Source organism: Vombatus ursinus, unplaced genomic scaffold (genome assembly GCF_900497805.2).
Source record: "Vombatus ursinus unplaced genomic scaffold, bare-nosed wombat genome assembly UNPS02014781.1, whole genome shotgun sequence".
Lineage (NCBI taxonomy): Eukaryota > Metazoa > Chordata > Mammalia > Diprotodontia > Vombatidae > Vombatus > Vombatus ursinus.
The window spans coordinates 17,697,742-17,724,386 of NW_020954559.1; the positions used below are offsets into that span (position 1 = coordinate 17,697,742).

At 39.6% G+C, this 26,645-nt stretch overlaps 1 protein-coding gene across 1 annotated transcript in view; it reads right to left on the reverse strand.

The window, feature by feature from the left end:
* Nucleotides 1-26,196, reverse strand: part of LOC114046256 (LIM and senescent cell antigen-like-containing domain protein 1) — a 208,917-nt gene extending 182,721 nt beyond the window's left edge. The window contains exon 1 of the mRNA XM_027866533.1: nt 25,978-26,196. Within this exon, the coding sequence (XP_027722334.1) occupies nt 25,978-26,009 (32 nt within the window). The 5' untranslated portion in view covers nt 26,010-26,196. The remainder of the gene's footprint in view (nt 1-25,977) is intronic.
* Nucleotides 26,197-26,645: the final 449 nt, after the last annotated feature.

Genomic DNA, 26,645 nt, shown 5'->3' on the forward strand with positions numbered 1-26,645 from the left:
AATTGAAAAGGATATATTTAATATCTACTATATGCCAGGCACTGTGTCAAGTTCTGGGGATACAATGACAAAAATGAAATAATCCTGAACTCAAGAAGCAGCAACATGTACATAAATAAGTATATCTAGAATACATACAAAATAAATTCAAGGGTATTTGGGTAGGGAGGACATTAGCAGCTAAGGCTTCATGTAGAAGATGGTGCTTAACTTCTGGCCAAGATGGTTGCTTGAACTAGAGACAGCCCTTCCAGTTTCCAAATACAAACAGTTCTCACTTTATATAAATTTGCATTATGCAAATTTAACTTTATATAAAGAACTCTGAAAGAAATCCTCATTCCAAAAGAAAAATTATGAAAATTCCTTATGTAAATGCTGTACTATATAGGCAGCATAAATGGTGACAGGAAGCTGAGAAGCATCCACAAGTCAGTTCCCACCTGTCTGTAGACAATGAGTGTGTCTCCCTGTTCGACAGTGATTCTTATATTTTCACTACGGCTGGCAGCAAACGTGCTCTTGAGGATTTTGAAAAAGTGAACCATCTCATAAGTGTAAGCCAATAGACTTGGAAATTTCTGAAAATGAAAATAATTAGAAAATATAGAGGACAAAAATCGTCATTGATAGCATATGAACTTGGTCTCATGGTGTGGACTATGAACACCATATTGAAGGATGCTGCCTGGATAACGGAGCATACAAAAGGCGGTGCTTGCATTAAGTTGGCTTATCTGTCCAAACAGTAAAGAAACACATGAAAGGTAATTGCATATAGTTGATTTATCTGTCAAAACGAAAAGGTGATAGTCTAGAGATGGAGATTCTATTAAGTATGTGGATAAAAGACCAGACTCAGAAGAATATTCCTTTAATCTTGATGACAATTCAAGCCAAAGCGTAAAGTGCCTTTAAAGATTTAAAGGTAAAGTATTCTGATGGAACACAGGTATTTACAACAAGCAGCGGTTGGTTTGCATGATTTAAAAATCATACAAGATTTCATAATGTACAAGTGTCAGGAGAGGCTACTAGTACTGATATTGAAGTAGCAAAGAAGCTCCCAAAGCTCCTGCAAAAAATAATGGACGAAGGTCCCTATTTGCCGGAACAAATTTTTAATGCAAATGAAACCTGCCTATTTTATCAAAGAATGCCATCTCAAACCTACATCTTGATGGAGGGAAAAACTATACTGGGGCATACATAATGCTTTAAAAAACTGTTATTCTTCTGGGGGGCAGCTAGGTGGAGCAGTAGATAGAGCTCTGGCCTTGGAGTCAGAAGGACCTAAATTCAAATCCAGCTTCAGACAATGACCCTGGGCAAGTCACTTAATCCCAACTGCCTCACCAAAAAAAAAAAAAAAAAAAAAAAAAAGTCACTCTACTGCTTGGAGGGAATGAATCTGGGAATTGGAACTCAAAATGTGTCCTTGTGCAGCACTCAGAAAATTCCAGAGCATTGAAAGGAATCAGCAAGGCAACACTACCTATGTGTTATTTTGCTAACCCTAAGGCATAGATAACCCTTATCATCTTCGGGGGTTTTTTTGTTTGTTTTGTTTTTTTATCTCATTTTTTAAAAAAATTTGTTTAGTATTTTATCTTCCCCCAGTTACATGTAAACACAATTTATAACATTTGTTTTTAAAACTTTGAGTTTCAAATTCTCTCCCTTCCTCCCTTACTACCCCACCTCACTGAGAAGGCAAGCAATATATAAGTTATACATCCTTAGCATCTTTGAACAATGGTTATGCACTGCTTTATTCCTGAAGTCCAAAAGTTTTGTAATAATAATGGCATTCCTTTCAAGATTCTGCTTCTTTTGGATCATGTCCCAGGTCATCCTCTCTGTCTAGATGACTTTAATGAAAATGTAAAAGTGGTCTACCTTCTCTCTAACACTACCTCATTATTACAACTTATGGCTCAAGGAGTGACTGAAAATCACATTTGCCCAGCAATTACAGCTTTGGATACAGACAAGTACTTCTTGTTGTTGTTCAGTCACATCCAACTCTCTGCGATCCCATTTTGGGGTTTTCTTGGCAAAGATACTGGAGTGGTTTGACATTTCCTTCTCCATCTCATTTTACAGATGAGAAACTGAGGCAAACAGGGTTAAGTGACTTGCCCAGGGTCACCCTGCTAGTATCTAAGGTCACATTGGAACTCAGGTCCTCCTAACTCCAGGGCCAGCATCCTATCCACGGCACACCTACCTGTCCAAATATGGACTTGACATTGAGAGATTTCTGGAAGTCCTATAATACTTATCATGCATTCTGGAATATTGCTAGGGCATGGGAAGACGTAATAGAAACACGTATGAAAAGAGTTTGAAAAAAGTGTGCCTGCAGTTTGTTCCCAATTTTTGTGTATTTGACAAAGATGAAACTATTCAAAGTAACAAGACTGTAAAATTTATTGTAACATTGATAGACTTAACCCTTCTCAGCAATACAAGGATCTAAGACATCTCCAAAGGCCTCATGATGGAAAATGCTATCCACATCCAAAGAAAGAACTATGGAGTGTGAATGCAGATCGAAGCATACTATTTGCTATTTTTTTCTTCCGTTGAGTTTTGTTTCCTCTTCTGGTGGTTCCTCCTATTGATTCTAATTCTTCCTTACAACATCACTAATGTGAAAATATGTTTAATAGGAATGTATATGCATAGCCTATATCAGATTGTGTGCTGTCTTGGGGAGGGAGGTGGGAAGAGAGTGGGAGAAAAATTTAAAACTCAAAAGCTTATGGAAGTGATTGTTGATAATTCAAAATAAATTAATTGAAAAAAAATTTTTTAAAGATTGTAAAATTAGCACAAGATCTGGAGCTAGAAATGTGTGAGAATGATGTGGAGGAGTTACTTGAGTCTCATGGAGAACAACTGTCGAATGAGGATCTAACAAAGCTACTAGGTATGAAGGTTTCAGAAGAAGAAAGGGAAAGCTTTGGAATTAGAGGTCGAACCAAAAAGATTTACAATGAAACAGCTGGCAGAAGCATTTCATCGTTTGAGTGAATTTTTTCCTTGTATTGAAAGGATGGGTCCAAATACTTCAAGATTTTTAAAAGTTCAAAGACTAGTTAAGGATAATATTGCTTGCTATCATCATATAAACACCTCTGGATAGCTTCAGAAAAGAAGATTGCATAGCCAATCACTGGTGATAAAGGCTAGGTGCAGTGGGTGGGGAAGAGGCAACACAGTGCATGTCTATGTTAACTTTACTGTACAGTGCTGCGCATACTTTATCATTAACTTTACCTTTCATTTATTATCATGGTCCAATATTTAACATGTCTGCATTTTAGTACAATTTATGACTTGTGAGAGGTATTGCTTTGTGTATGCCTTTGTCATATAGGCTAAGTGAAGTGGGTGAGTGGGGTAAATTCGCATTATGGAAAAATTACTTTATGTAGAGGTCTGCGGAAGGGTCCACTTACATAAAGCGAGAACTGTCTGAATCTATTCCAGCAAACCCTGAAGTGCACCTCAGGACAAATGATTAAGAAATCCTATAAGAAACTTCAAGAACATTAGAAATGCACACAAATTCAAACAGAAGCCCACAGGCAATTGGAAAGACCCTCCACAACTTTCCCCCAGCTAAGTCAGTGACTGTGCAAAAGTTGCCTCTCGGCACAACCAGAGCCAGATCAGTGGCACACATAACCTGTAAAGCTCTGGGTCTGCAAGAGAGATAGCAAAAATGGAAGGTTCCCCTGAGAAAACCCTAGAATGGTCAGAAAGCCCCTGAAAATGTCAGCAAGCAATAACCAGTGACCACAGCAGTGCAACTGTGCTCACTCTAGAACAGTCCAGGCTTGAGAGCTCTGATCATGCTAAAGCGCTGTCCTAGAATGCTGGAAAAGACCTTTAAAATTCAGCATATGAAGCCTCAAAGATCCAGGATGGCGTAAGGGAGGTGGAGATCAGTATAGGATCCCTGGGAAAGACCTATCAGGGCTGACTACCCCACTGAAAAACACAGAAAGGGACAAAGTCTGATCCTGGCACAAAGCCCCAGTTCAAGAAATAAAGCTGGAAAGACGAGTCAATCAAAGAAAATGGTGAACATCAACAATTATTGCAAATCTAAAGACCTCTAAAAAGAAGTAATGGATGCATCCATAACAACTGTAAGAAAAAACTTAATAGAAAAAAATGGATTTTAAACAAGGATTATACAAATACTTGAAAGAAATAAAGCAAGAGAAAAAAAATGAAAAAAATTCTGGAGAAAATTAGTGGAAGGCAAATAAATAGCTTGGGAGGTGAATAAGTACATTAGAAGACAAAGTGATAAACTTATCCAAGAAATGGATCTCTGAAAACTAGAGTAGACCAAGTAGTAATCAATGACTCCTTGAGATAGCAATATTAGAATAAAATTGAAAGATCAAAATATTAGAAGTGGAAATTAAAAGAAAATTTAAGATACCTGAAAAATTAAACTGGAAAACAGGTCAAGGAAATTTAATTTAAGAAACACTTGACTCCTTGAAAACCATGATTAAAATAGAACAACATATTTAAAGAAATCATACATGAAAATTGCCCAGATCTATTTGAATTAGAGGACAAAGATTGAAAGAATCTACCAATCACTTCCTGAAAGAACACCAAGAAGAAAAGTCCCAAGAATGACAGCCAAAGCCAGAGCTCCCACATTAAAAACAAAACAATAACAACAACAAAAAAAACAAAAACAAAACCCACTGTAAGCACCCAGAAAGAAGTAATTTCAGTACTAAGTAAGTACAGTCAAGATCACACAAGACCTGGCAGCTTCTTCTATAAACAAGAGGACATCTTGGAATACAATATTCTAAAAGGCAGGAGATAGACTTACAACCAAGAATAATTTACCTTGCAATGCTGAATCTAAACCTTGGCTTGGGGGGGGAGGGGGAAGAAGGGTGGAAGGGTGGCGGGCCGTGGGGACATGGAGGAAAGGAGGAAACGTTCCTTAAATGGAATAGAGGATTTTCAAGCATTTCTGATGAAATGACCAGAGCTATTTGAAATACAAACAAAAGAGTCCAGAGAAACCCAATTAAGTAAATTTATTTGAGCAACTGGAAGGAGATTTATAATGATGTAATATTAACAATCTAATAGAGAGGAAATAAATAAGAACTTTAATGTCTGCAAAGGGTAGTGAGGAAAGAAAAGGAAAGAAAGAAGGAAGGAAGGAAGGAAGGAAGGAAGGAAGGAAGGAAGGAAGGAAGGAAGAAAGAAAGAAAGAAAGAAAGAAAGAAAGAAAGAAAGAAAGAAAGAAAGAAAGAAAGAAAGAAAGAAAGAAAGAAAGAAAGAAAGAAAGGAAGGAAGAAAGAAAGAAGAGAGGGAAAGAAGAAGGGGGGAAGGAAGGGATCCTGAGAGTGGGTTGGTTCTGTTCTGAGGACTAGAAAAAGGAAAAGGGAAAAGAAGATAAAAGGAGAAATGCATTAGTATAGAAAGGAGGAAGAAAGGAGTAGAACTTGCTATTTCCTTGGAGTACATGAGAATTAAATACATGGAGGAATGTGATAAACCTCACTCCTTTCCAAAACAGACAAAGGAAAGTTTAACATATACACACACAAGCAAATAATTTGATGTAGAAATTCAGGGAAACAAGTAGGAATGGAGAGGAGAGGTTAAAAAGGAAGATAATACCAGGGAGGAAATAGTCACCAAAAAAAACAATCTTTACTGATCCCAAAGAGAAGATTAAAGGAGGGAAAAGAAAAGAACAATAATCGAAAAGGGTGCCACAGATTGTCTATTAGATAGCGGGGAATGGCTGAACAAATTATAATATATTAATTTAGTAGAATATTATTATATCATAAGAAATAATGAAAGATATCATTTGGGAGAATCCTAGGTAGTGTGAACTGATGCAGAGTGAAATGAGCAAAATCAGGAGAACAATTTTTTAAATGAATTTTTATTGATGAGGTTTTTTAATGTCACCTTCCCTGGGATCCTTCCCCTTCCCCCTCCCACAAGCCATACCATATTACAAAGTGTTTTTTAAAGAGAAAATAAAATCATCCCAATTAATGATACATTTAAAAAGTTTGACACATACAATGTATAACACCTGTGAATCTCCCACTTCCACAAAAGGATGGGTTGGAGGTGTCCTCTTCTATCCTCTTCATTGAAGTCACACTTGACCTTTATAATTTTGCTATACTGCCTTCCGACTTTTTTGGTGTGTGGTTGTTGTTTCCTTTTATATTGTTGTAGTTAAACAACAATACACAAGTATGTTGCTTCCTTGACTCTGCTTCACTCTTCATCAGTTCATATGGATCTCTCCATGCTTTTACGTACTCATCACATTCATAATTTCTTGCAGCACAATAATATTACATTACATTTATATGAGTAGAGAGAACGGGAGATATGTGGATGTGAGATTTTAATGTTTATTTTTCACTCATGCCCAACTCTTACGTTACATTACCTTCCACAATTTGTTTAGGCATTCCTCAATAGATGGGAATCTACTTTGTTTTGGTACCACAAAAGGTGCTACCATATGTATATCAGGACTTTCTTATCAATGACTTCCTGGGAATATAAGCCCAGTAACGGAATTGGGAAAAGAGTTTATACGAGGACAGCAACATGATAAAGAAAAACAACTTGGAAAGACTTAAAAACTCATCAAATCAATAACCAACTATGTCTCCAGAGGTCCTATGATGAAGCATGTGACTCAACTCCTGAGAGGTGATGGACACAAAGCACAGAAAGGAACATTCATTTTTGGATATGGCCAGGGTCAGGGTTTGCTGTATGAATTCATTTTGCTTGACAATGTTTATTTGTTACAAGGGTTTCTTTCATTCTCTCTCCTGCTTTTTTAATTGGGAGGGGAGAGAGAAGAAGGAGGGTCAGCAGTAGTGGTATCCCAAAAAAGCCCATTGTAACATTTTTTAACATTTTTTTCCAAGTTAAAGAAAAGCATTTATTGGGGTGATACCCCCAAACAGGCCTGCTCCCCATGAGGCTCTATTGCACGTGGGAGGCAGAGCATAGGCCACAGGCTCTGCTTCCCTAAAGGAGCAGAGCAGCCCCAGCTTTCCGTAGGAGACAAAGGTGGTTAGTTAGGTCAAAGACATGGTTTAAATACAATTTTATAACATTTTTTTTGATGCACAGAAGAGAACATAAGGTTATTCAGATAAATACTTTTTTAAAAAGCAAACAGTATGAAATGGAGATTCATACTTTCCCATAGAATCCCCCTTTTTTTTATCCTGGGTGTAAGGAAATGCTCTTTTTTGGTGTTTAAGTTCAGAATTTTTAAAATTTCAAAAAAAAAAAAAAAGATGGTGCTTAAAAGATGAGTATCGAAGGGAACAAGGATTCTAGGGGGTTGGTAGACGTAAGGAAAGAGTACATTCTAGGCATGAAGGACAACCAGTACAAATGCACCAAGATAGAGGCTGGGATGTCAGTCATATGTGAGGAACAGTAAACAGGACAGTTAAGCCAAAAGGAAGAATGTATGACAGGGAGAGATGTGTAACTAGACTGGAAAGGTAGCTTGGAGCTAAGCTGTGAAGCTCTACAAAGGCAAAGACAGGAGTGTACAATCCTAGAGGCAATAGAGAATGACTAGGGGAGTGACATGGTCAGACTTTCATTTAAGAAAATAATTTTGGCTGCTGGGTGAAGGATGAATTGGACAGAAGTGAGAGCATTGATATACAAAGTCCAATAAAGAAGTTACTGCAATAAAAAAGGTGAGAGACATGACAGCTGCAAGTAGACAGAAAGTGATATGTGGATGTGAGATACTGTTGTTTATTGTTCAGTCATGTCTGACTCTTTGTGACCCCACAGACCACAGCACACCAGGACTCTCTGTCGTCCACTATCTCTTGTAGTCTAGTCTATCTATCAATCTCATCTTCTGCCATCCCCTTTTCCTTTTGCCTTCAGTCTTTCCCACTATCAAAGTCTTTTCCAGTTCTCATTTAGGGGAGGTGAAGTATTTAAGCTTCAGCTTCAGTATTTGACCTTCCAGTGAACAGTCTGAATTAACTTCTTTAAGTATTGACAGATTTGAGCTCCTTACTGTCCAAAGGACTCTCAAAAGTCTTCTCCAGCACCACAATTCAGAAGCATGGATTCTGTGGTGCTCAGCTTTTCTTATAGTCCAATTCTCACAGCCATACATTGCTACTGGAAAAACTATAGCTTTGACTATGTGGACCTTTGTCAACAAGGTGATGTCTCTGCTTTTTAGTATGCTGTCCAGATTTGTCATAGCTTTCCTGCCAAAGAGCAAGTGTCTTTTAATTTCATGGCTGCAGTCACCATCTTCAATGATCTCTGAGGCCAAGAATATAAAAATCTGACACTGCTTCCATTTCTTCTCTCTCTATTTGCTAGGAAGTGATGGGACCAGTTGCTAACATGTTAGTTTTTTTGACTTAAGATATTATGGGGGCACAAATGACAAAATTTTGCAACTGAATGAATATATAAAATGAGAGAAGAATGGGAGTTCATTATGCCAAAATTGCAAACTTGGCAAACTAAAAATATGGTGATACTTTCAGTCAAAGTAGAAAAAATTCCACAGAGGGGAGGATTTGAGGAAAAAGAAAATTAGTTTTGTTGTGTGGTTTCAACTGTCTATAGAACATCTAGTTTGAAATGTCCAATAGGTAGCCAGTGATGTGAGAAAGACTAGGGTTAGATACATGAATCTGGGAGTCATCTGCACAGAGATGGTAATTAAGTCCATGGGAGCTGATGAGGTAAAAAAAAAAAAAAGTATAGAGCAAAAAGAAAAGACCTAAGAAAGAAAGAGCCTTGGGGTTGGGGCAACTAGGTGGTGCAGTACATAGAGTACCAGCCCTGAAGTCAGGAGGACCTGAGTTCAAATCCGACCTCAGACCAAACACTTGACACTTACTAGGTGTGTGACCCTGGGCAAGTCACTTAACCCCTATTGTCTTGCCAAAAACAAAAACAAACAAAGAAAAAGAGCTAATACTCCATTTGGTTCCAAAAGGGACTTTGGCAAAAGAAGCCTTTCTTTATCCATTCCTCATCCCTCTAATGAAGTTAGAACTTTAAATTCACCACCCTCTGTTACTTCTTTGGCCACAGACTGAGGTCAGGAAATATAATTACATGACGGCAGCTGCTTGAAAGAAGAAAGTCATAATTCAAATACATGCATCTTCATTTATTTCTTCCCTTCCATAAAAAATCTGGGCAACATGATACTAACCAAATGATTACTGTGTTATTTTCTCTCTTTCTTTAAATATCTCCTCAAATTTACTGCTCTGCCCTCCAGAGATTATCTTCCATATGTCAATGAACAGCCTTTCAATGAAGTTCTGTAGAATCTTAAGTATAAGACTATTTATAATACTGGCCAAAAATAAGAGACTTACTCAAATTAGACGTAGGTTTTATAAGGGATGAATGGTTGGTCAGGGTTTGCTGGCTTAGCTATAAATGACTTGCTATGTTAATGACTGTTTTGGATGATGCAACAGTCATTACATTTTAAGATCATAGGATCATGGGGGTGTGGGGAAGGAATCTTGGAGGCCACGAAATCCACCCCCCTCATTTTACATTTCCTCATGAGGAAAGCGAAGCCCAGAAAAGTGAAGTGAATTCTCTAAGATCTCATCTGAGATATCTCATGAGTATAGTGGGAGCCCTCCAACCAATCCCAAGGTCCATGATGTGCAGAGCATTGTCGAGGTACTGAAGGAATGACAGGAAACAGAAGATAAGAGTCTACTCAGAATTCAAGCTCCTAGGAACTATCACAGCGCCTGGATTACAGTAGTAACAATGAATGCTTGATCATCATCATCAACAAGCATTTATCAAGTGACTACTATATACTATGAACTATGTTAAGCACTGAGGACACAAAGACAAAAGTGGGACAGTTACTGCCCTCAGGAGGTTTATATTCTCCAATTAAATGCTTCTTTCCCTATATTACACCACACAGAACAACTAGCAGGTCAACCTGACTAGAATGGTGAGGACCTGAAAGAGTAACTAGAGACATCTGTCCTCAGTCTTCTCTTTTCCAAGCTCTAATTCTCTTAATGAAGCTTAAGATCAAATCAGTGTTTTCCTTCTTTTTTAATCTTAATTTTCTTTTAACATTCATTTGAAAAAAATTGAGTTCAAATTCTCTCCCTTCCTTCCACCACCCATAGAGAAGGCAATCAATGTGATATCAATTATATGTCACATCGTCTTTCTTGGCTGGTATCTCGCACTACTAACTTTCCCTTAGCAATCTTCTTTCTCTTCTATCTTTAAACTCTTCATCTTCTTAGTCTCTTTTCCTTCTGCCAACAGCTAGTCTTAGGACACCCTTGTCCATGAAATAAACAAACAACCCTTCTCTTGATCATGCTACCACTCCAAAAGATTTCTTCCATCATTATTCTTCATTTCGTTGTTGACATTACTAAAAGATACTTCCTCTTGCTGACCTCCACCTAGATATCCTCTCCTGCTTGGATTCTCCTCCTACATCTCTGACCATACCTTCTATTCTTTTGCTGGCTGCATCTCCTGAATGTGTAACCCTTCTTAAGGCTCTGTCCCTGAGCCTTCTCTTTTCTCTCAAAATTCTCTCCTTTGGTGATAGTATTCATTCTCAACTTCAATTACCACTTCTACATGAATGACTAATAAATTTCCATTTCTAGCCCTATCTTCTCCCCAGGCCACTGTTTCTAACTGCTGACCTGAAAGCACTACTTAGGGGTGTCCCTGAAAACTCATTCTTCCTTCTGACTTATCTATTTTTTGCTAATGGCATAAACATTCTCCAAATCATTGGTTCCCAAAGTGGGACCTTGACCTAAAGCAAGGATTATATGAGAGCCATCTCACCCTTCCCTCCCCCAACTATATTCAATCATGGGCTTACCTCTAACCCTCTTCTGGGCTTCTCTACTATACTGTTGTTGGGTGTGCCACCATTCTTCTAGTCACTTGGGTTCAATATCTTGGTGTTATCCTTGACGCTTATTCTCCTTCACTCCAAATATTGTCGTTTTACCTCCACAACATCTCTTGGATCTATCCTCTTCCTCTCTACTCACAGAGTCACCACAATAATTTGGGCCCTCATCACCTCTTGCCTGGACTATTGTGACAGATTGGTCTATTGGTCCTAATTGGTCTCCTTGCTCCAGCTCCTTCCCTTCTCTAAGCCACTGTCCTCGCAGCTGCCAAAATGAATTTTCTAAAGCATAGTTATGACCACATCCCAACACTACTCAATATAACTCAAGTGGCTCCATGATCAAATATTGTCTTGTCTTTCTCTTATTCTCTTAAATTTCTTAAGTTTCATATCTCTTAAATTTTATAATATATGCAATTATTGTATGGTAGTACAATTTGTAAATAAATATGCAAATATTGAGGTGAATGCTCAAATTTGTTTTTTTGTTTTATTTTTTGGCTAGACAATGGGGTTAAATCACTTGCCCAGGGTCACACAGCTAGTAAGTGTTCTGTGTCTGAGTTCGGATTTGAACTCAGGTCCTCCTGAATCCTGGGCCAGTGCTCTATGCACTGCACCACCTTGCTGCCCCTGGTTTTCTTTTTCTTTTTTTTTTTTTTACACCACTGAGGTACAGGATTAAAAAAAATTTAGAGATCAATGCAAACTTGAAATCTTGAGTCATCTTTGATTTTGGCCTCCCCTCATAACTAATCAATGGTCAAGTCTGGTTGATACTATTTTGAATAGTTTTATCTGTCCCCTCCCCCATTAACTTATATCTGGATTATCGCTGTGACTTTTTAATTAGGACTCCTGGCTTCAAGTCTCCCCATCCTGCATGCTGTTGCTGGAGTAATTTTGCTAATACAGAGCTCTGAGAATATTAGTCCATTGTTCATACAGATACAAACCCAGCCTGGTTTTTCAATTATGCCTGCTCTGCTCCTAAATGCTGTTACCACTAGGATATTTGCCTAAACACTCACTTATGCTGCTTCTGCCGGGGCTGAGATATAACAATAGGTATTCAGGACAGGGCCCTATATGCTATGGAATTTGCAGTACTAATGCATGGAAAAGGAACAAGTTACCTTTCAGACATCTCTGACCTACATAAAGAGAGGCAGAGACCACTGCCCTGATGCAACATAAAGAAAAGCTTTCTAATAATTAGGGCTATCCCACAAGTCAGAATGGTTTAGATCACTAGGCAATTGAATTCCCCCTCACCTAAAGACCTTCAAACTAAGGCTGAATGACTACCAGAGATGTTGTAGATGGGGATTCTGGCTCAGGTATGGGCTGGACAAGACACACTTACAACTCTGAATTTCTATGATTCTGCATATAAGTACAAGTTGAGATGACACCATATCTACATTTTTGAGGTTGGAAAATGATGCTAAAGAGATTCCAAATATGTAGTCACCGAACAGGATATTTCATGCCCATAATTCTTGCATTGCTTTCCAAAGTTCCATGGCTACAGAGATTAATGCTTCCATATAACCGTGGTAGAGAACAGACTTCATACAGAGTTCAGCTAAATTAAACCAGATGGCCAAGCTGCTTTCCCCATGTTTACTGATAATTCTCTCTGCATGTTGGTGACTCAAACATCACAGTATTCTCTAAGCAATGCTGTCACTGGACTTCTCAATTCACAAATGAAAATCACTCATCACAGCTTCTATGAATGGTCTGGGGTTGTTGGCTGAGTGACTACAGCCGATAATGGAAGAACTCAAGGGATTCTGGGTGGGCACTGTGGAACAGTGGAAAGAGCTCTACCTCGAGAATCAGCAGTCCTAGGCTCAGATCCCGCCTCTGACTACGGAACCTCAAGGAAGTCACTTAATTTCCATGTGGCCCTCGTTTTCTCATCTGCAAAATAAGAAGGGTTTGTAAAGATGGCCTCTGGGGTCCCGACCTTCAACTCTAGATCTAATTCTATGATCTGTTCCATGATACTCTTCCCAAATACATGCTGCCCAACTGCAAAAGAGTGAGCTCTGCCCTGAACCTTCCTTTCCCCCATAATAGTGGCAAAGATCGACCCCACAAGAAAGAAGGCAATGGGGCCTTTCCCCCTGAGAACCAGGGTCCTAACTTTCTTCTTTTTACTTCCCAAATATACCAGCAGCATTTTATTTAAAAATAAATTGAAGGGGCAGCTAGGCGGCCCTGAAGTCAGGAGGACCTGAGTTCAAATCCGGTCTCAGACACATAACACTCACTAGCTATGTGACTCTGGGCAAGTCACTTAACCCCAATTGCCTCACCAGAAAGAAAGAAAGAACTTGAGAACTAGAGGCATCTTCTACATTGTACCTGGAGTATTTTAAGCAGTTTTAGGTTCTATACATGCTGCTCAATGTATTCTGGATTCCAAAAATTTTTTTTTCATTTTGTTTTTTTTATTTTTTAAATTTTTTTAACTTTTAAAAAAGGTTACTTACATCATCATGGTGCAGTGGACAGTGGACTTGTGTTCAAATCCCAGTTCTGCTGCCTATTACCTATGTGATCTTCAGTTTATTAATCTGTAAAATGAGATTAGGGGTCCTCTCTACATTCCTTTCTAGCTCTAAATCTATGCTCCTATAATAGTCCCTATGACTTTTGTCAACAAAAATATGATTTACTCAGAGTGGGTCTCTTTTTGGATTAATTAAGCTTAATATGATGTCCTACAAACCATAAACCTTAGGGGTGGCCAAAGTAAAAGTTCTTCTATTACCCATACTGTTCTCCTGGACCTTCAGTAAAAGGTACTAAGGCAATATGCTTACTGCTGCTCTGCTCTTATAATGTTACTCTTCTACTAAAAAACTTTCAGTGGCTCCCAAATGCTTACCCTGATATTTAATCTGGCTCCAACCCTAATTCCCACTACTTCCCCAACTCTGTGTTTTCAACTATCCTGCTTTCTCTTTTCTACCTCCAGGTCATTGCTCACACTGTCCCCACTGCTTGGACCTCATCTATTACTATTAAAATCTTTACCTCCTTTACAAGACTTAGATACCTTCAGAGCCCAACTCTAGCACCTGTCATCCCACCCTTGAAACTTTCCTGAAAGAGCTCTCCTTCAACAAATTTTTCAAGGTATTTTGTATCATAATTATTTGTATGTATGCTTCATACTCACCCAACCCAATCCCCACCACCATTGGATTATGAGTTTTGTAAAGGCAGAATCTGGGTTTTATTTCATCATTCCCAGCACCTAGCATAATGACTAATATATAGAAGGTGCTTAAGAAACATTCATTAAATCGAACTGAAACACTGTTTTCTGATGTTTTGCTGGCTCATTTTCTGTTGAGTGTAAAAGCCCAAAAATAGCTACGATGCTTCAGTTCTTCTGAAAAAAATGCAACACATTCCTAAAGAGAAAGTCAGGTCCTAGAGAACAGTTTGACCACTGGAGAGGCTCCACAATTGTAAATAAATGGAAACTTTTTTTAGAAGTTTATTCATTCAAAAGACATGTATTAACACGTATTTTTTCCATGGCTTTGAGTGAGGTGCTAGGGGGAGATACAAAGGTAAATGATAGAGTCTCAAGGCTCTTTCATGGAGCTTATTATGATCTAGCAGGAGGATTAAGAGATATAAACAAGGAATTAATGTAAAATAAACTATGATATGTGCTGAAGAAAGTTTTGAACAAGGATGCAATGAGAGATCCTAGGAGGGAAGAGATCATTTATGGCTAAAGCAATCAAAGAAAATTTCATGAAAGAGGCTATATGTGAGCTGTCTTAAAGGATGAATGGGATTTCAACAGGTAAACTTGAAGTGGGACAAAACACTGTAGGGCATAAGAAATAGGCATGGGCAAAGACACTGAGACTAACCTTAGGATGGAGTCAGAAAGACTTAAGTGTAAATCGTAGTTCAGAGCCTAGCTGTGTGACCCTGGACAAACCTGTTTTCCCCATTTGAAAAATGAGGATAATAATAGTATCTCCCTCTCAGTGTTGTTGTGAGGATAAAATGAGATAATATGTGTGAAGTGCTTTATAAATGTTATTATTAGGAGGAGGAAGAGGAAAAAGAGGAAGAGGAAGAGAAAGAAGAAGAAGAAGAAGAAAAGAAGAAGTCAAAGAAGAAGAAGAAGTAGAAGAAGTGGTGGAGGAGGAAAAGATGATTAAGAAATGACAAATGGGCCAATGTGCCTAAAAGATAACATGTGTGAAGGAGAGTAGTGTAAAATAAGTCTGGCAAGTCACTTAACCCCAATTGTCTCACAAAAAAAAAAAAAATAAGGAAAATAAGTCTGGAAGGTAGGAAGAGCTAGAGACCACGCCATGTGAGGATCTGGAGATATTTAAAAACTTGGAGGAGAGGGCTTAGAGAAGACATGTCATTGATCAGTTGCTTTTTCAGTCTTGTCTGACTCTTCACGACCCCATTTGGGGTTTTCTTGGCAAAGATACTAGAGTGCTTTGCCATTTCCTTCTGCAATTCATTTTACAGATGAAGAAACTGAGGCAAACAGGGTTAAGTGACTTGCCTAGGGTCACACAGCTAGTAAGTGTCTGAAGCCAGATTTGAACTCAGGAAGATGAGTCTCCCAACTCCAGGCCTGGCACTCTATCCGCTGCCCCACCTACCTGCCTTAGGGAAGATATGATGGATCTTAATTCCAAAGTTTCCTTAAGTATTTGAAGAACCATCATGTAGAAGAGTATTAAATTTATTCTGTTTTGTCCTCATAGGATAGAACTCGGATCAATGGGTGAATGTGGTAGAGACAGTTTTAGGTTTAACCAAAATGAAAATAACTGGTTAACTTAGGAGGTAATGGCCACCCATCACTGTAAGTCTTTAAGTAGAAGGGCGATGCTGGATGATCATTCTTTAAAGAGATATTGTAGAAGGGACTTCTGCTTAGGCATGTATTGGACTAACTTTTCAGATGTTGTCCAATTCTGAGACTCTATGAGGTCTAAGGAAATTAAAGGATGTTTTCAAGGTCACACATGATTAATCAGTACTAGACTTCCAGTTTTCCTGATTCCCATTCCTATGCATTTGTTATTATCCCATCCTGTCAACTCCCTCTCTCCCTCTCACTCCTCCCCCACACACAGTAGCAAAGTAAGACAAAAAAAAATTGGGAGAAAAAAGGGAATGTGGACTAGGGAAATACCATATATCCTGAATCACAGGATCACAATAATCTCCCAGGGAAGAAATACAATCTTGTTCCCTTCTGAACATCTTCTCCATGCCAGTTATGGCTTTCAATATGGTGGAAAGAGTACTGAATTCAGAGCTAGGCAGCCTAGCTTCATTTTGACCTTGGGCAAATCATTTAAACTCCGAAGATGGGGCAGGTAGGTGGTACAGTGGATAGACCATTATTCCTTATCTGTAAACCACAAGATGGGGGTGAAAAAAAATTTTTTTTAAAGATTCAAAAGCTAAGAATGAGAAACAAGAAGCCACCATAGCCTATAAAGCACAAGTGTAAGTATGTAGTCATCATTATTTCTTATTATTATGAATGTCCTCATTAGAATCCTACTAAATCAACAAGCATTTATTAAATGTCTACAATTGTGCCAGGTACTATTTTAGGCACTGTGGATCAAAGAGACATATATAAAACTTGTTGGTGCCCTCAAAGAGCTTATATTCTATCAGAAAGACATAATTACATACAAAATAAAATGCCACACCAGCAGAGGACATGTTTAGCTGGGTCTTCTTTGGCTGGGATGGCATTATTGTACGGTACATATAAATTCACAGAAGCTCATCACTAGAGAGCTGACCACTGGGTTACAATTTTTCTTGGTCACAGAAACTAATGAGAAATTATACTATAGTATGGTGTAACGAATAGGGGGAAAGTATTCACCAGAATAAAATCATGGGTATTTTGAGTACTGGAGTATTAAAAATAAACTTCCAGGCTCCAGGTTATTACCCTTTTCAAAGTTTTTCATGGCATATAAAACACAATAATCGGGACCTATTTTATTCCTTTTTTCCCTAACACTGAATTAAATTAATTTGTAGGATTAACTAGAACCAGAAGTATTGTCTAATATGAAAAATTTAAGTTGTAAAATGCTCCTAGAGTGGAAATGTCTGATGACATCAAAAGTAACAGATGAGATGATGTCTGGTTTGGGGGGGGGGGACAGCTGCTACAGAAAGGATATGAAAAATGCCAGGGGCAAATGGTTGCTTCTGAAAACAATTTTAAGATTAAGGTTTTTGGAAGACACCCTGGAAACAGTCAAAAATTAATATTTGACATAGATAAGGCCATCAACAAGCCCAGATTTTTTTTTTTGAGGGGGGAACAATCTCAAATTAAAGAGACAAGGGTATTTTAGCAAGGTTTTGCAAAAGAAAGGTCCTTTATCCCACCATGTGTTCTGATTTTTTCTGTTTTCACTTTAAATACGGATCACACAATTGGGGAGGGAAACTAATTAGAAGAGGCAAAAATTAAGTAGAGGCACAAATTTTCCCACCCATTTGTGGAAAAAAACAATGTAACATGGACTTAATACAACACTTCTTCATTTTAATGGACCTGAGATCTCAATGATGGGAATACTCATTCCAATGGTGTGAATAACAACTTAACTATACTGTCTCCCAGGCAATTTTTGTCCATGTCCTCCTGTAACTCAGTCATAGAGGATCCTCCTCTATAAAATGAGGTTAGATTAGTAAATAGTCACTCCGAGGTCCCTTCCAATTCTCTGTTAATAATAACCCCTAATATGTATCTTTTTTTAGTGAGGCAATTGGGGTTAAGTGACTTGCCCAAGGTCACACAGCTAGTATGTGTCAAGTGTTGGGTCTCAGACCGGATTTGAACTCAGGTCCTCCTGACTTCAGGGCTGGTGCTCTATCCACTGCACCACCTAGCTGACCCTGCCTAATATATATTTTAAAAGGTGATTAAAAAAACTGCTGTAAATTTAGTAGTTTTAAAATAAATTTCTATTTTATTTACAACAGTATCTACATACGTTTCAAAAATAGTGCAAGACAGTTTTTTATTCAGGCTAACAAACGTAGGTTTGCTATATAAAGATCAATTGAAATATTAATTGTTTGCAAGTAGATCAGACCAATATAAAAAATTACAATACTACCTAAATTAATTTACTTATTCAGTGCTATAGCAAACCCCACAAAGAATATTTTGTAAAGCTAGAAAAAAAAACAAAATTTATATAGAAAAATTAAAGACAAGAATCTCAAGGGTAATAATGAAAAAATTTTGGAAAGGAAAGAGATCTCTCAGTACCAGATCTCAAACTATAATACAAGTCAAGAATAATTAAAATGCTTTGGTACTCATTAAAAAAAGAGAGGTCAATAAATAGACTAGATTAAGTATACAAATACAGAAGCCAACATGCACAGTAACAGTATTTGATAAACCCAAAGGGCCCAGTTGGGAAGTACTCATTATCTGACAAAAAAACTGCTGAGGTTTAATGTGCAATCATCTTTTTTTTTAATTATTATTATACTATGGTACAGAAATACTTGTTTTAGTCCATAAATTAAAAAATTAATAAATAAAAACTACTAGGAAAACTAAACAACAGTCTGGTAAATATTAGGTTTAGATCAACTTCTCATTACAACACCAATAACTACATGCATAGCCTATATCAGATTGCAGGCCATCTTGGGGGGGAGGTATTTAGAACTCAAAAATCTTATAAAAGTGCATGTTGAAAACTAAAAATTAATTAAAAAACTCACAGACACCAAGATAAACGCCAAACATATACATGATTTAGATATAAAAAAGTCACATTACAAACAAATTTGAAGGAAAGATAAGAGTACTCTATAGATAGGATAGGGAAGAATTAATTCATGACCAAACAAAGGACAGAAAGATTCTCACAAAATAAAATGGACAATTTTGATGACATAAAATTTAAAACTTTTTACACAAACAAATCAAATGTGAACAGAATTAGAAGGGAACTGGAAAAGAATTCTTTGGAGAAAGTTTGTCTTCCAAGATATATAGGGAATTGAATTTAATTTATAAGTCAAAGAGCCATTCCCCAATGGATAAATGATGAAAGGCTATAAATGGGCAGTTTTCAAAGGAAGAAATCCAAACTATCAAAATTACATGGAAAAGAAAAAGTTCTAAATTACTACTAATTAGAGAAAAACAAATTAAAGTAACTTTGACAATCTACCTCACACTTGGACTAGCAAAGGTGACAAAACAGAAAAATGGCAAATGTTGGAGGGCCTGTGGGGAAACAGGTATGCTAGTGCACTGTTGATGGAGCTGTAAATTGGTCCTGCTATTTTAGAAAGCAATTTGGAATTATGCCCAGAAAGTTACCAAACTGTGCATACTCTTTGACCCACCTATACCACTAGGCCTACATCCCAAAGAAATCAAAGAAAAAAGGAAAGGAACTATAGGAACAAAAATATTTACGGAAGCTCCTTTCATTTAAGCCAAAAATTGGAAACTAATGGAGTGTCCTTAGGGGAATCACTAAACAAATTGTGACATGTGAATGGAATGGAATATCATTGTGCCATAAGACATGATGAAATGGGGGCAGCTAGGTAGTGCAGGGGAGAGAACACCTGCCCTGAAGTCAGGAGGACCTGAGTTCAAATTCATCCTCAGACATATACTAGCTATGTGACCTTGGGCAAGTCACTTAACCCCAATTGCCTCCCCCCAAAATTTATGAAATGGATAATTTCAGAGGAGACTGGGAAAATCTTTATGAATGGATACAGAGCAAAGTGAGCAAAGCTAGCAGCATAATTTATACAAGGATAACATTATAGAGAAAAACAAGTTTGAAAGACTATAGAACTCTGATTGACTCAGTGATCAAGCAGGAGTCCAAAGAATGAAAATGAAACATGCCATTCATCTCCTGACTGAAAGTGAAACGAACTTAAAATGCAGAAAGAGATATACATTTTCAGCTAATGTCTGAACATGGCAAATGTCTGAAATAATGGGAATTTGTTTTGTTGAACTATGCAGATATACATTGAGGGATTTTTTAAAAAATTTGCTCAGTAGAACGGGTAGTATAGTCAGAAGGTCGGGTTACTTAAACAAAAAAACACTTGTTACTTGAAAAATAAATCAAAATAAAAAAGAGGGAAGAAAAGATCAAATGACAATGTTTGGTGAGCATAGAGATTCAATGGCCCTTTGCAATAAAACATGGCTGACAAGTGAGGAACTACAGATGTGATTCAAACAACTGTATTTTATAGATGAGGGCACTGGGCCGAAAGTGAGGAATGCCTAGACAGTCACAGCTGACACACTGTCTCACCATCTCTAGACTCCTGGTAAAGTGCTTCCCCCCCCCCCTTCTGGTCATTTATCCGCTCTGTTTACATATGTTGTTGTTGTTTGTCCTTTGTTTTGGAAGTGGACCAATGATACCACATAATGTCTTGATTTGCATGTGAATTGGATTTAAGTGAGGCAGAGCTGCACAAAGTTATCAGTCTCATCCTGTCCTCCTGAGTCATTCAAAGTCCAATGGTAGGACAAAAGTCAGGACAACTGGCAATGACCTGGGATGCAGTGGATGACCTCGGATAGGGAAGAATTAATTCATGACCAAGGTGTCTGTCTGACCAAGGTCTAAGTTCTCCACAGTACCTGCTTCAGCCACCTTCATGGGCGTTAGAACACATCGTTCTTGTCCACCCATTCCACCAGAAGTCTGCACATGTTTATGGTAGACATCTCCCTAAACTCATTGATGGATTTGAGGCCTCTAGGTTACCTTCAACCTGGTTTAGCCCTTCTGCCAAGGTTTACTTATCAGTGTGTGACCACTACACATGCTATAACTTCTTGGAGCTACAGCTGAGAGTTGGGTGAAATCAGATGGACACCAAAGGAAAATGAGCAGCCCTGAAAAGCGCTTGGCAGGCCCTCACACCAGAAGTGCTAGTCCTCTTGAACACAGAAATAATAATATTAAGCTATGTAGCATAGAGGATAGAGCACTGGACCTAGAGTGACCCTAGGCAAGTCACTTAACCACTGTCTGCCTCAGTTTCTTCATCTGTAAAATAGAAATAATAATAACACCTATCTCCCAAGGGTTGTTGTGAAGATCAAATGAGATATTTCTAAAGAAAGCACTTAAAATACTATAAGAATGCTTCCCCTTCCAAACCTCCATCAAATAAAACAGAAGACAAAACCCTGGAAATTCTTAGTGAATGTTTACATGGAATATTTTAAGATTTATATAATTTTTCCTTCTCCCCAAAAAAGGAGATATATAACTGGTTAGAAAACATTTATCAAGGGACAGCACAAGTTTTAATCCTCAAGTGACTCACAGACTCATGGAATGTCGGACCTGGAAAGTACCTTGGAGGTCATTCCATCTAAACTCATTTCACTAATGAGAGAATCGAAGCCAGAAAGATCAAGTGATTTGCCCTGTTACTCAGCAAATTAGTAGCAGAACCAGGAATAGAACCCAGGTCTCCTGACTCCAAGGTCAGAGGCCTTTTCACTATGCCAACAGCTCACTCGATCCATTCACTGAACCAAGAAGACTTGGTCACCAAGTTCTAGTAAGAACCTGAAAGTTAGTATACAATGTACTGGGTGATATCTGAAAATGACTCCTCCCATTTTAAAATCCCAAGTAAGTTGTACGTAGTTTAGTTTGTAAAATACTAGGGAAAGGATTGGCCTTGAAGTCAGGAAAGACCTTTGTGAATACTGCCTCTGACTCTCAGCTATAATAATGGGCAAATCACTTCGGAAGTTGCTTCCTCATCTGTAAAATGGGGATAGCAACACCTGTCGTACCCATCTTACAGATTTTTTTGTTAGGTTCAAATGGGATAAGGCCTTTAAATACACTGCAAACCTGAAAATGCTACTTACAGGGGCAGCTAGGCGGCGAAGTGGTTAGAGCACTGGCCCTGGATTCAGGAGGACCTGAGTTCAAATCCGACCTCAGACCAAACACTTACTAGCTGTGTGACCCTGGGCAAGTCAGTTATCCCCATTGCCTAGACCAAAAAAAAAAAAAAAATGCTACTTATGTACACTGTCTTTTATATTTTAAAGCAAGATCCATTTTCTGCATATGTAGGTAGTGGGGTGGGAATAGTGGAAAGAATGCTATATTTGGATTTAGAAGATACAAGTTCCAATCCCAATTCTAATACTTTCTCTAGCTACAGGTTCTTGGATAAATCATTTAACTTGTCTGAGGAATGGACTGGGCTGTCAAATTCCCAAGCAACCAACAAAACTTCCAAACTGGGTTAAAATGTAATTGTAAAATGTTTAATAAAATAAATAAAAATTCAACACAACATAGATAATGTTAATTTACAATATTCTCAACATGCACAAAGACTGATTTGAGTTTAACACATCTGAACCAGGTGATCTTTGTGGTTCCTTTCAGGTAATGAGCAATCCCTCACCCTCTTTTTCCTTCTTTATTTCTTCTCTTCTTTTCTTCATTTTTCCTTTTTTTCCTTCCTTTCTTTTCTTCTTTTCTTATCTTTTTTCTCACCTCCCTTCCCCTTTTTTCTCTCTTCTTTCTCAACTCATATTTCTCTTCCTTTCTTCCTCCCCTCTCCCCTCCCTCCTCTTTCTCTCTTCCCTTCCTGTCTCTCTCATCATATGATAGATAGAATACTTAAAATGTCAAATATGCAATTCTGGAGTACAATCCTGAAAATGTAACCAACCCTGTTCTGAATGAATGCATGACCGAACTGTGATCTAATAAACTGAAGTGGGAGGTGACATTAATTAAATTAAGGCATTACAATTCATCAGTAGTACCATATACAGAGTAAAAGCTCCTTAGATCATGAACTAAGTGGATGAAGAATGCCTATTGTTCAGGCTATGATACATAGCTATAGAGGCAGGCCATCAGTACACATATGCATGTGTATCTTGGACAAATATTGCAGATGGACAGTGAGCTGGGCCCAGAAATTAATAGGGAAAGAAGAGGCTGGATTGTACGTACATTTGGGAAATTACACAATGTTTTAGTGCCCTCAAGCTTCTCCCTGAAACAAAGGCTCATCTTTTAACACCAATACTCTGCTTGTGATGCTTTCTGACTCTGAGTTGTAAAATACCACAGTCTCCAAAGAATTAAAGTTGCATATCACCCAAAAGATGACATGGCAGGTTAGAGACTGCAGCAGATTACTAACTTGATAACCCAGAAGAAACGGCATAAGAGATCATTAGAAAGGCTTAACCAAGAACAACCAACAACCACTCCTATGCTCCACTGATATCCAGCAAATGTCAAGCAATCCCCAGGAAAGTCCCCAGAAAGCTGGGCAGACCTCCTCTGGAGACATCTGCAGGATCTGAGACAGAGTGGATAAAGATTGAGACTTAAATTCTCAAAGACCTGAGTTCAAATCCCATCTCAGACACTTAACACCTGTGTGTCCTCGGGCAAGTCATTTAACCTCTGTTTGTCTTGGTTTCTTCATCTGAAAGATGGAATAATATCACCTATCTCCCAGGGCTATTGCAAGGATCAAATAAGATAATAACCTTAAAATGCTCTTTAAATGTTATCATTATTATTATTAACAACAGTTAAACAGAATAGGAAGGTGTGCATGGGTGGCATTCCGCACTGCTGAAGGAAGTAGTCACATCAAAGAAATCACAAATCTTGTCCTGTCCAAGTATTTATCTCCTCCCACTGAGGGCAAAGGACAACTTTATTTTGTATTTTGTATCTCTGGTGCCTGGCATATCATAAACAATAATAAATGCTTGTTGGATTGGACTGACTGACGGAATATCAGGACCGGAGCAGACCTTAGGTTCACCTAGTACAACAATCTCATTTCAACGAAGGAGAAAAACAGTCTAGAGAGGCATATGACTTATCAATATTCAACACCCACCCTCCCTGGCATTACAACCCATAATTGATACTTAAATTTTAGACTTTCCCGGACCTACTTTTAACATAACATTGACATTTAAAGAAAAAGAAAAAATTATATTTTAATTTTGAAATTCATTACAAATTATACATTATGTACATCAAAAAGTGGGCTCTTTGAGGGCAAGGGGAAGCTTCAGTTTTTCTTTGTCTTCCTGGCATTTAGCATAGTACCAGGCACATAGTAAGACTTAAGAAATGTTTTTTGACTGACTACGGCACACAGTAAGGTCACATCCAAAGGGAAAGCATCAGGTACTTCTTAAAAATCAGGTTCTCGGGTAAACGGACTCTCAGACACAAATGAACTATCTCTCAAAAATCAAATAGGAGCTGACATTTATTATAATTAATAGTTACTGGCATCTATATTTGGCTTTCTTCACAACTTTGGTCGCTATTTCAAGTATTACCACCCCCATTTTACAAATGAGGAAATAGGCTCAGAGAGACTAAGTGATTTGTCCAAGGCTCACACAGACAGTAAGTATCAGATTTGTACTCAGGTCACCCAGATTCCAAGTCCATTGGCTCTTTCCGCTAAAACACCGTGCTCCAGTAAACCACAAGGACTTACTTACTTGTTGCTTCTCTCCTCCCCCCCCCAAAAAAAGTGAATCTTTAGGGAAATGCACAAATACTCAGTTAGCATTTCCTTTATAGAAGTCCAACAACTCTGCAGTAAAGGGAGCGGGGGAGGGGGAGAATTTTAGGCAGAATTTCAACCAATGAGTAGGTAACTGTAAAAATGCTAGAATTCCATTCTGCACAGGGAGCCTCCACTAAAACAACATGCGGGCTGCAAAAGGAACATTGACACCCAGAGCTCCAATCCAGCCTGCTCTAAAACCAGCCCAGTCCTGAAAAAGCAGCCCCAACAAGCACACACATACTGTCGTTAGTCACTGTGCCCTTAATTTGCCTCTCAGTTGCCTGGCTCTGGGGAATTGCGACGACAACACAGGTTTTTCAATTAACTGAGTGCTGCTGCATTTCAATCTTTTCTGGTGTTTCCGGGGCCAGCTGCTTCCCTTCCAGGCCCCATCGCTCCCTCAACCTCCTTGACCCACCCCGGTAGCCTTAACCCCTGGCCACCCCTTCCCACACCCACTCAGCCAGAGGTTAAAGTCCAGATCGTGGGCTGGAGAATATGCAGACGCACAGACTTCAGACTGAGAACAGCCTCAGAATCCTCAGCTAGTCAGCCCACTTTAGGGGCTGGGGGAAGGGAGGAGCGAAAAAGCACTGTGGAAAAGACATCAAAAACCATCCGACGGCTGCTACCACCGACCGCACAAATGCTGACTCGGTTAAAAAAAAAAAGTCTCTACCCCTGGAGAGGCTCTTCTACTCCGGACTCTGCTTCTCCTCTGGCCCCACTAAACCAAGACAAATGTCCCCCTGCCTCCAATGGTGTGGTGGGCACAGAAGGTCCTCGTCAAGACAAATGGCCCCCTGCCCCTGCCTCAAGTGGTATGGTGGGCACAAAAGGTCATCGCCCCTTAGCCCACCAGAGGCTTCCCTCCCTCTCCTCCCACCAGAAGCCCGAGCTCTCGGCGCGGAGGTGCGACAATCACCCTGCAGCCCCAGTCCCTGGGAGTTGCGCAGCCCTAGCTGCGAACCTGGCCAGCTGAACCAAGGCTTCCTCCGTAACCCCGGGGCAGCTTCTCCGGCGCCTCCGCCCAGCACCTACACACGCTGGCAGCCGAGGACAGGAGCTGCCACCCCTACAGCTCCCCGACGCCAGAGAGCAGCAGGAGAAGAAAGAGCGAACTCCAAGTGTGGAGGAGCCCCACGTTGGCTAGCTTCAGGGGCAAATCTCCGCACCATTCCCCGCCTTCTCTTTCTCCACTCTCTCCTCCTCTCTTCCTCCTCTGGTGGTTGCCACCGCAGCAGCAGGGGATGAATGGGGGCGGGAGGGCAGGAGTGCAAAAGAGGGAGTTATCTGGTTACCTGTTGGTCATTCCCGCCGCAACACCCAACATCTTCCCGGCAGCTCTAAGACGTCCTCTGACTCCAACGCCGCCGCCGCCTCCTCCTCCTGTCCTTTCTCTTTACGCCGCCGCAGCCACTTGAATCAGTCCAGATCCCCTCGCACCCGGGCCACTGGCGCACGTCCGCACGGAGCCCCAGGGCGCAAGGACCCCAGCAGCCAGTGCACGGCTGGGACTGGGGGGCTGGCGGGCCGGGCCGGGCCGGGAGGGGGCTGCTCCCAAAAGCAGGAAGGGGAGGCGGAGAAAGCAGCGGGGGATGGGGCGGGGAGCTTGGAAGAGAGCTCGCCAGGCAGTCAGTCTCCTCCCCGGGACTTCGTAATGGCGCGGCGCTGCAGGCGCTTCCTCGGCCCCTCTCTAGCCCTCTCGCTCACTCCCGCGCGGCCGCGGTGCCTTTTCGCAGTTTGACCGCCAGGGTGGGAGAATGAGCGTGGCTGCAAGCGCCCGGGGACCTGGGGGAGGGGGACCGGGAAGGAGGCATATGGTACGGCCCTCTTCCCAAAACCGCAGCCCTTAGAGGCTAAGCGAACGAGGCCATTCATTCTTTCTCCTCCCCCAACTTCTCTTACTTCTTTCGCCCCAGTTTAGGGAGCTCCCCCAGGTTTGATACCTGGACCCACTGAGTACCCC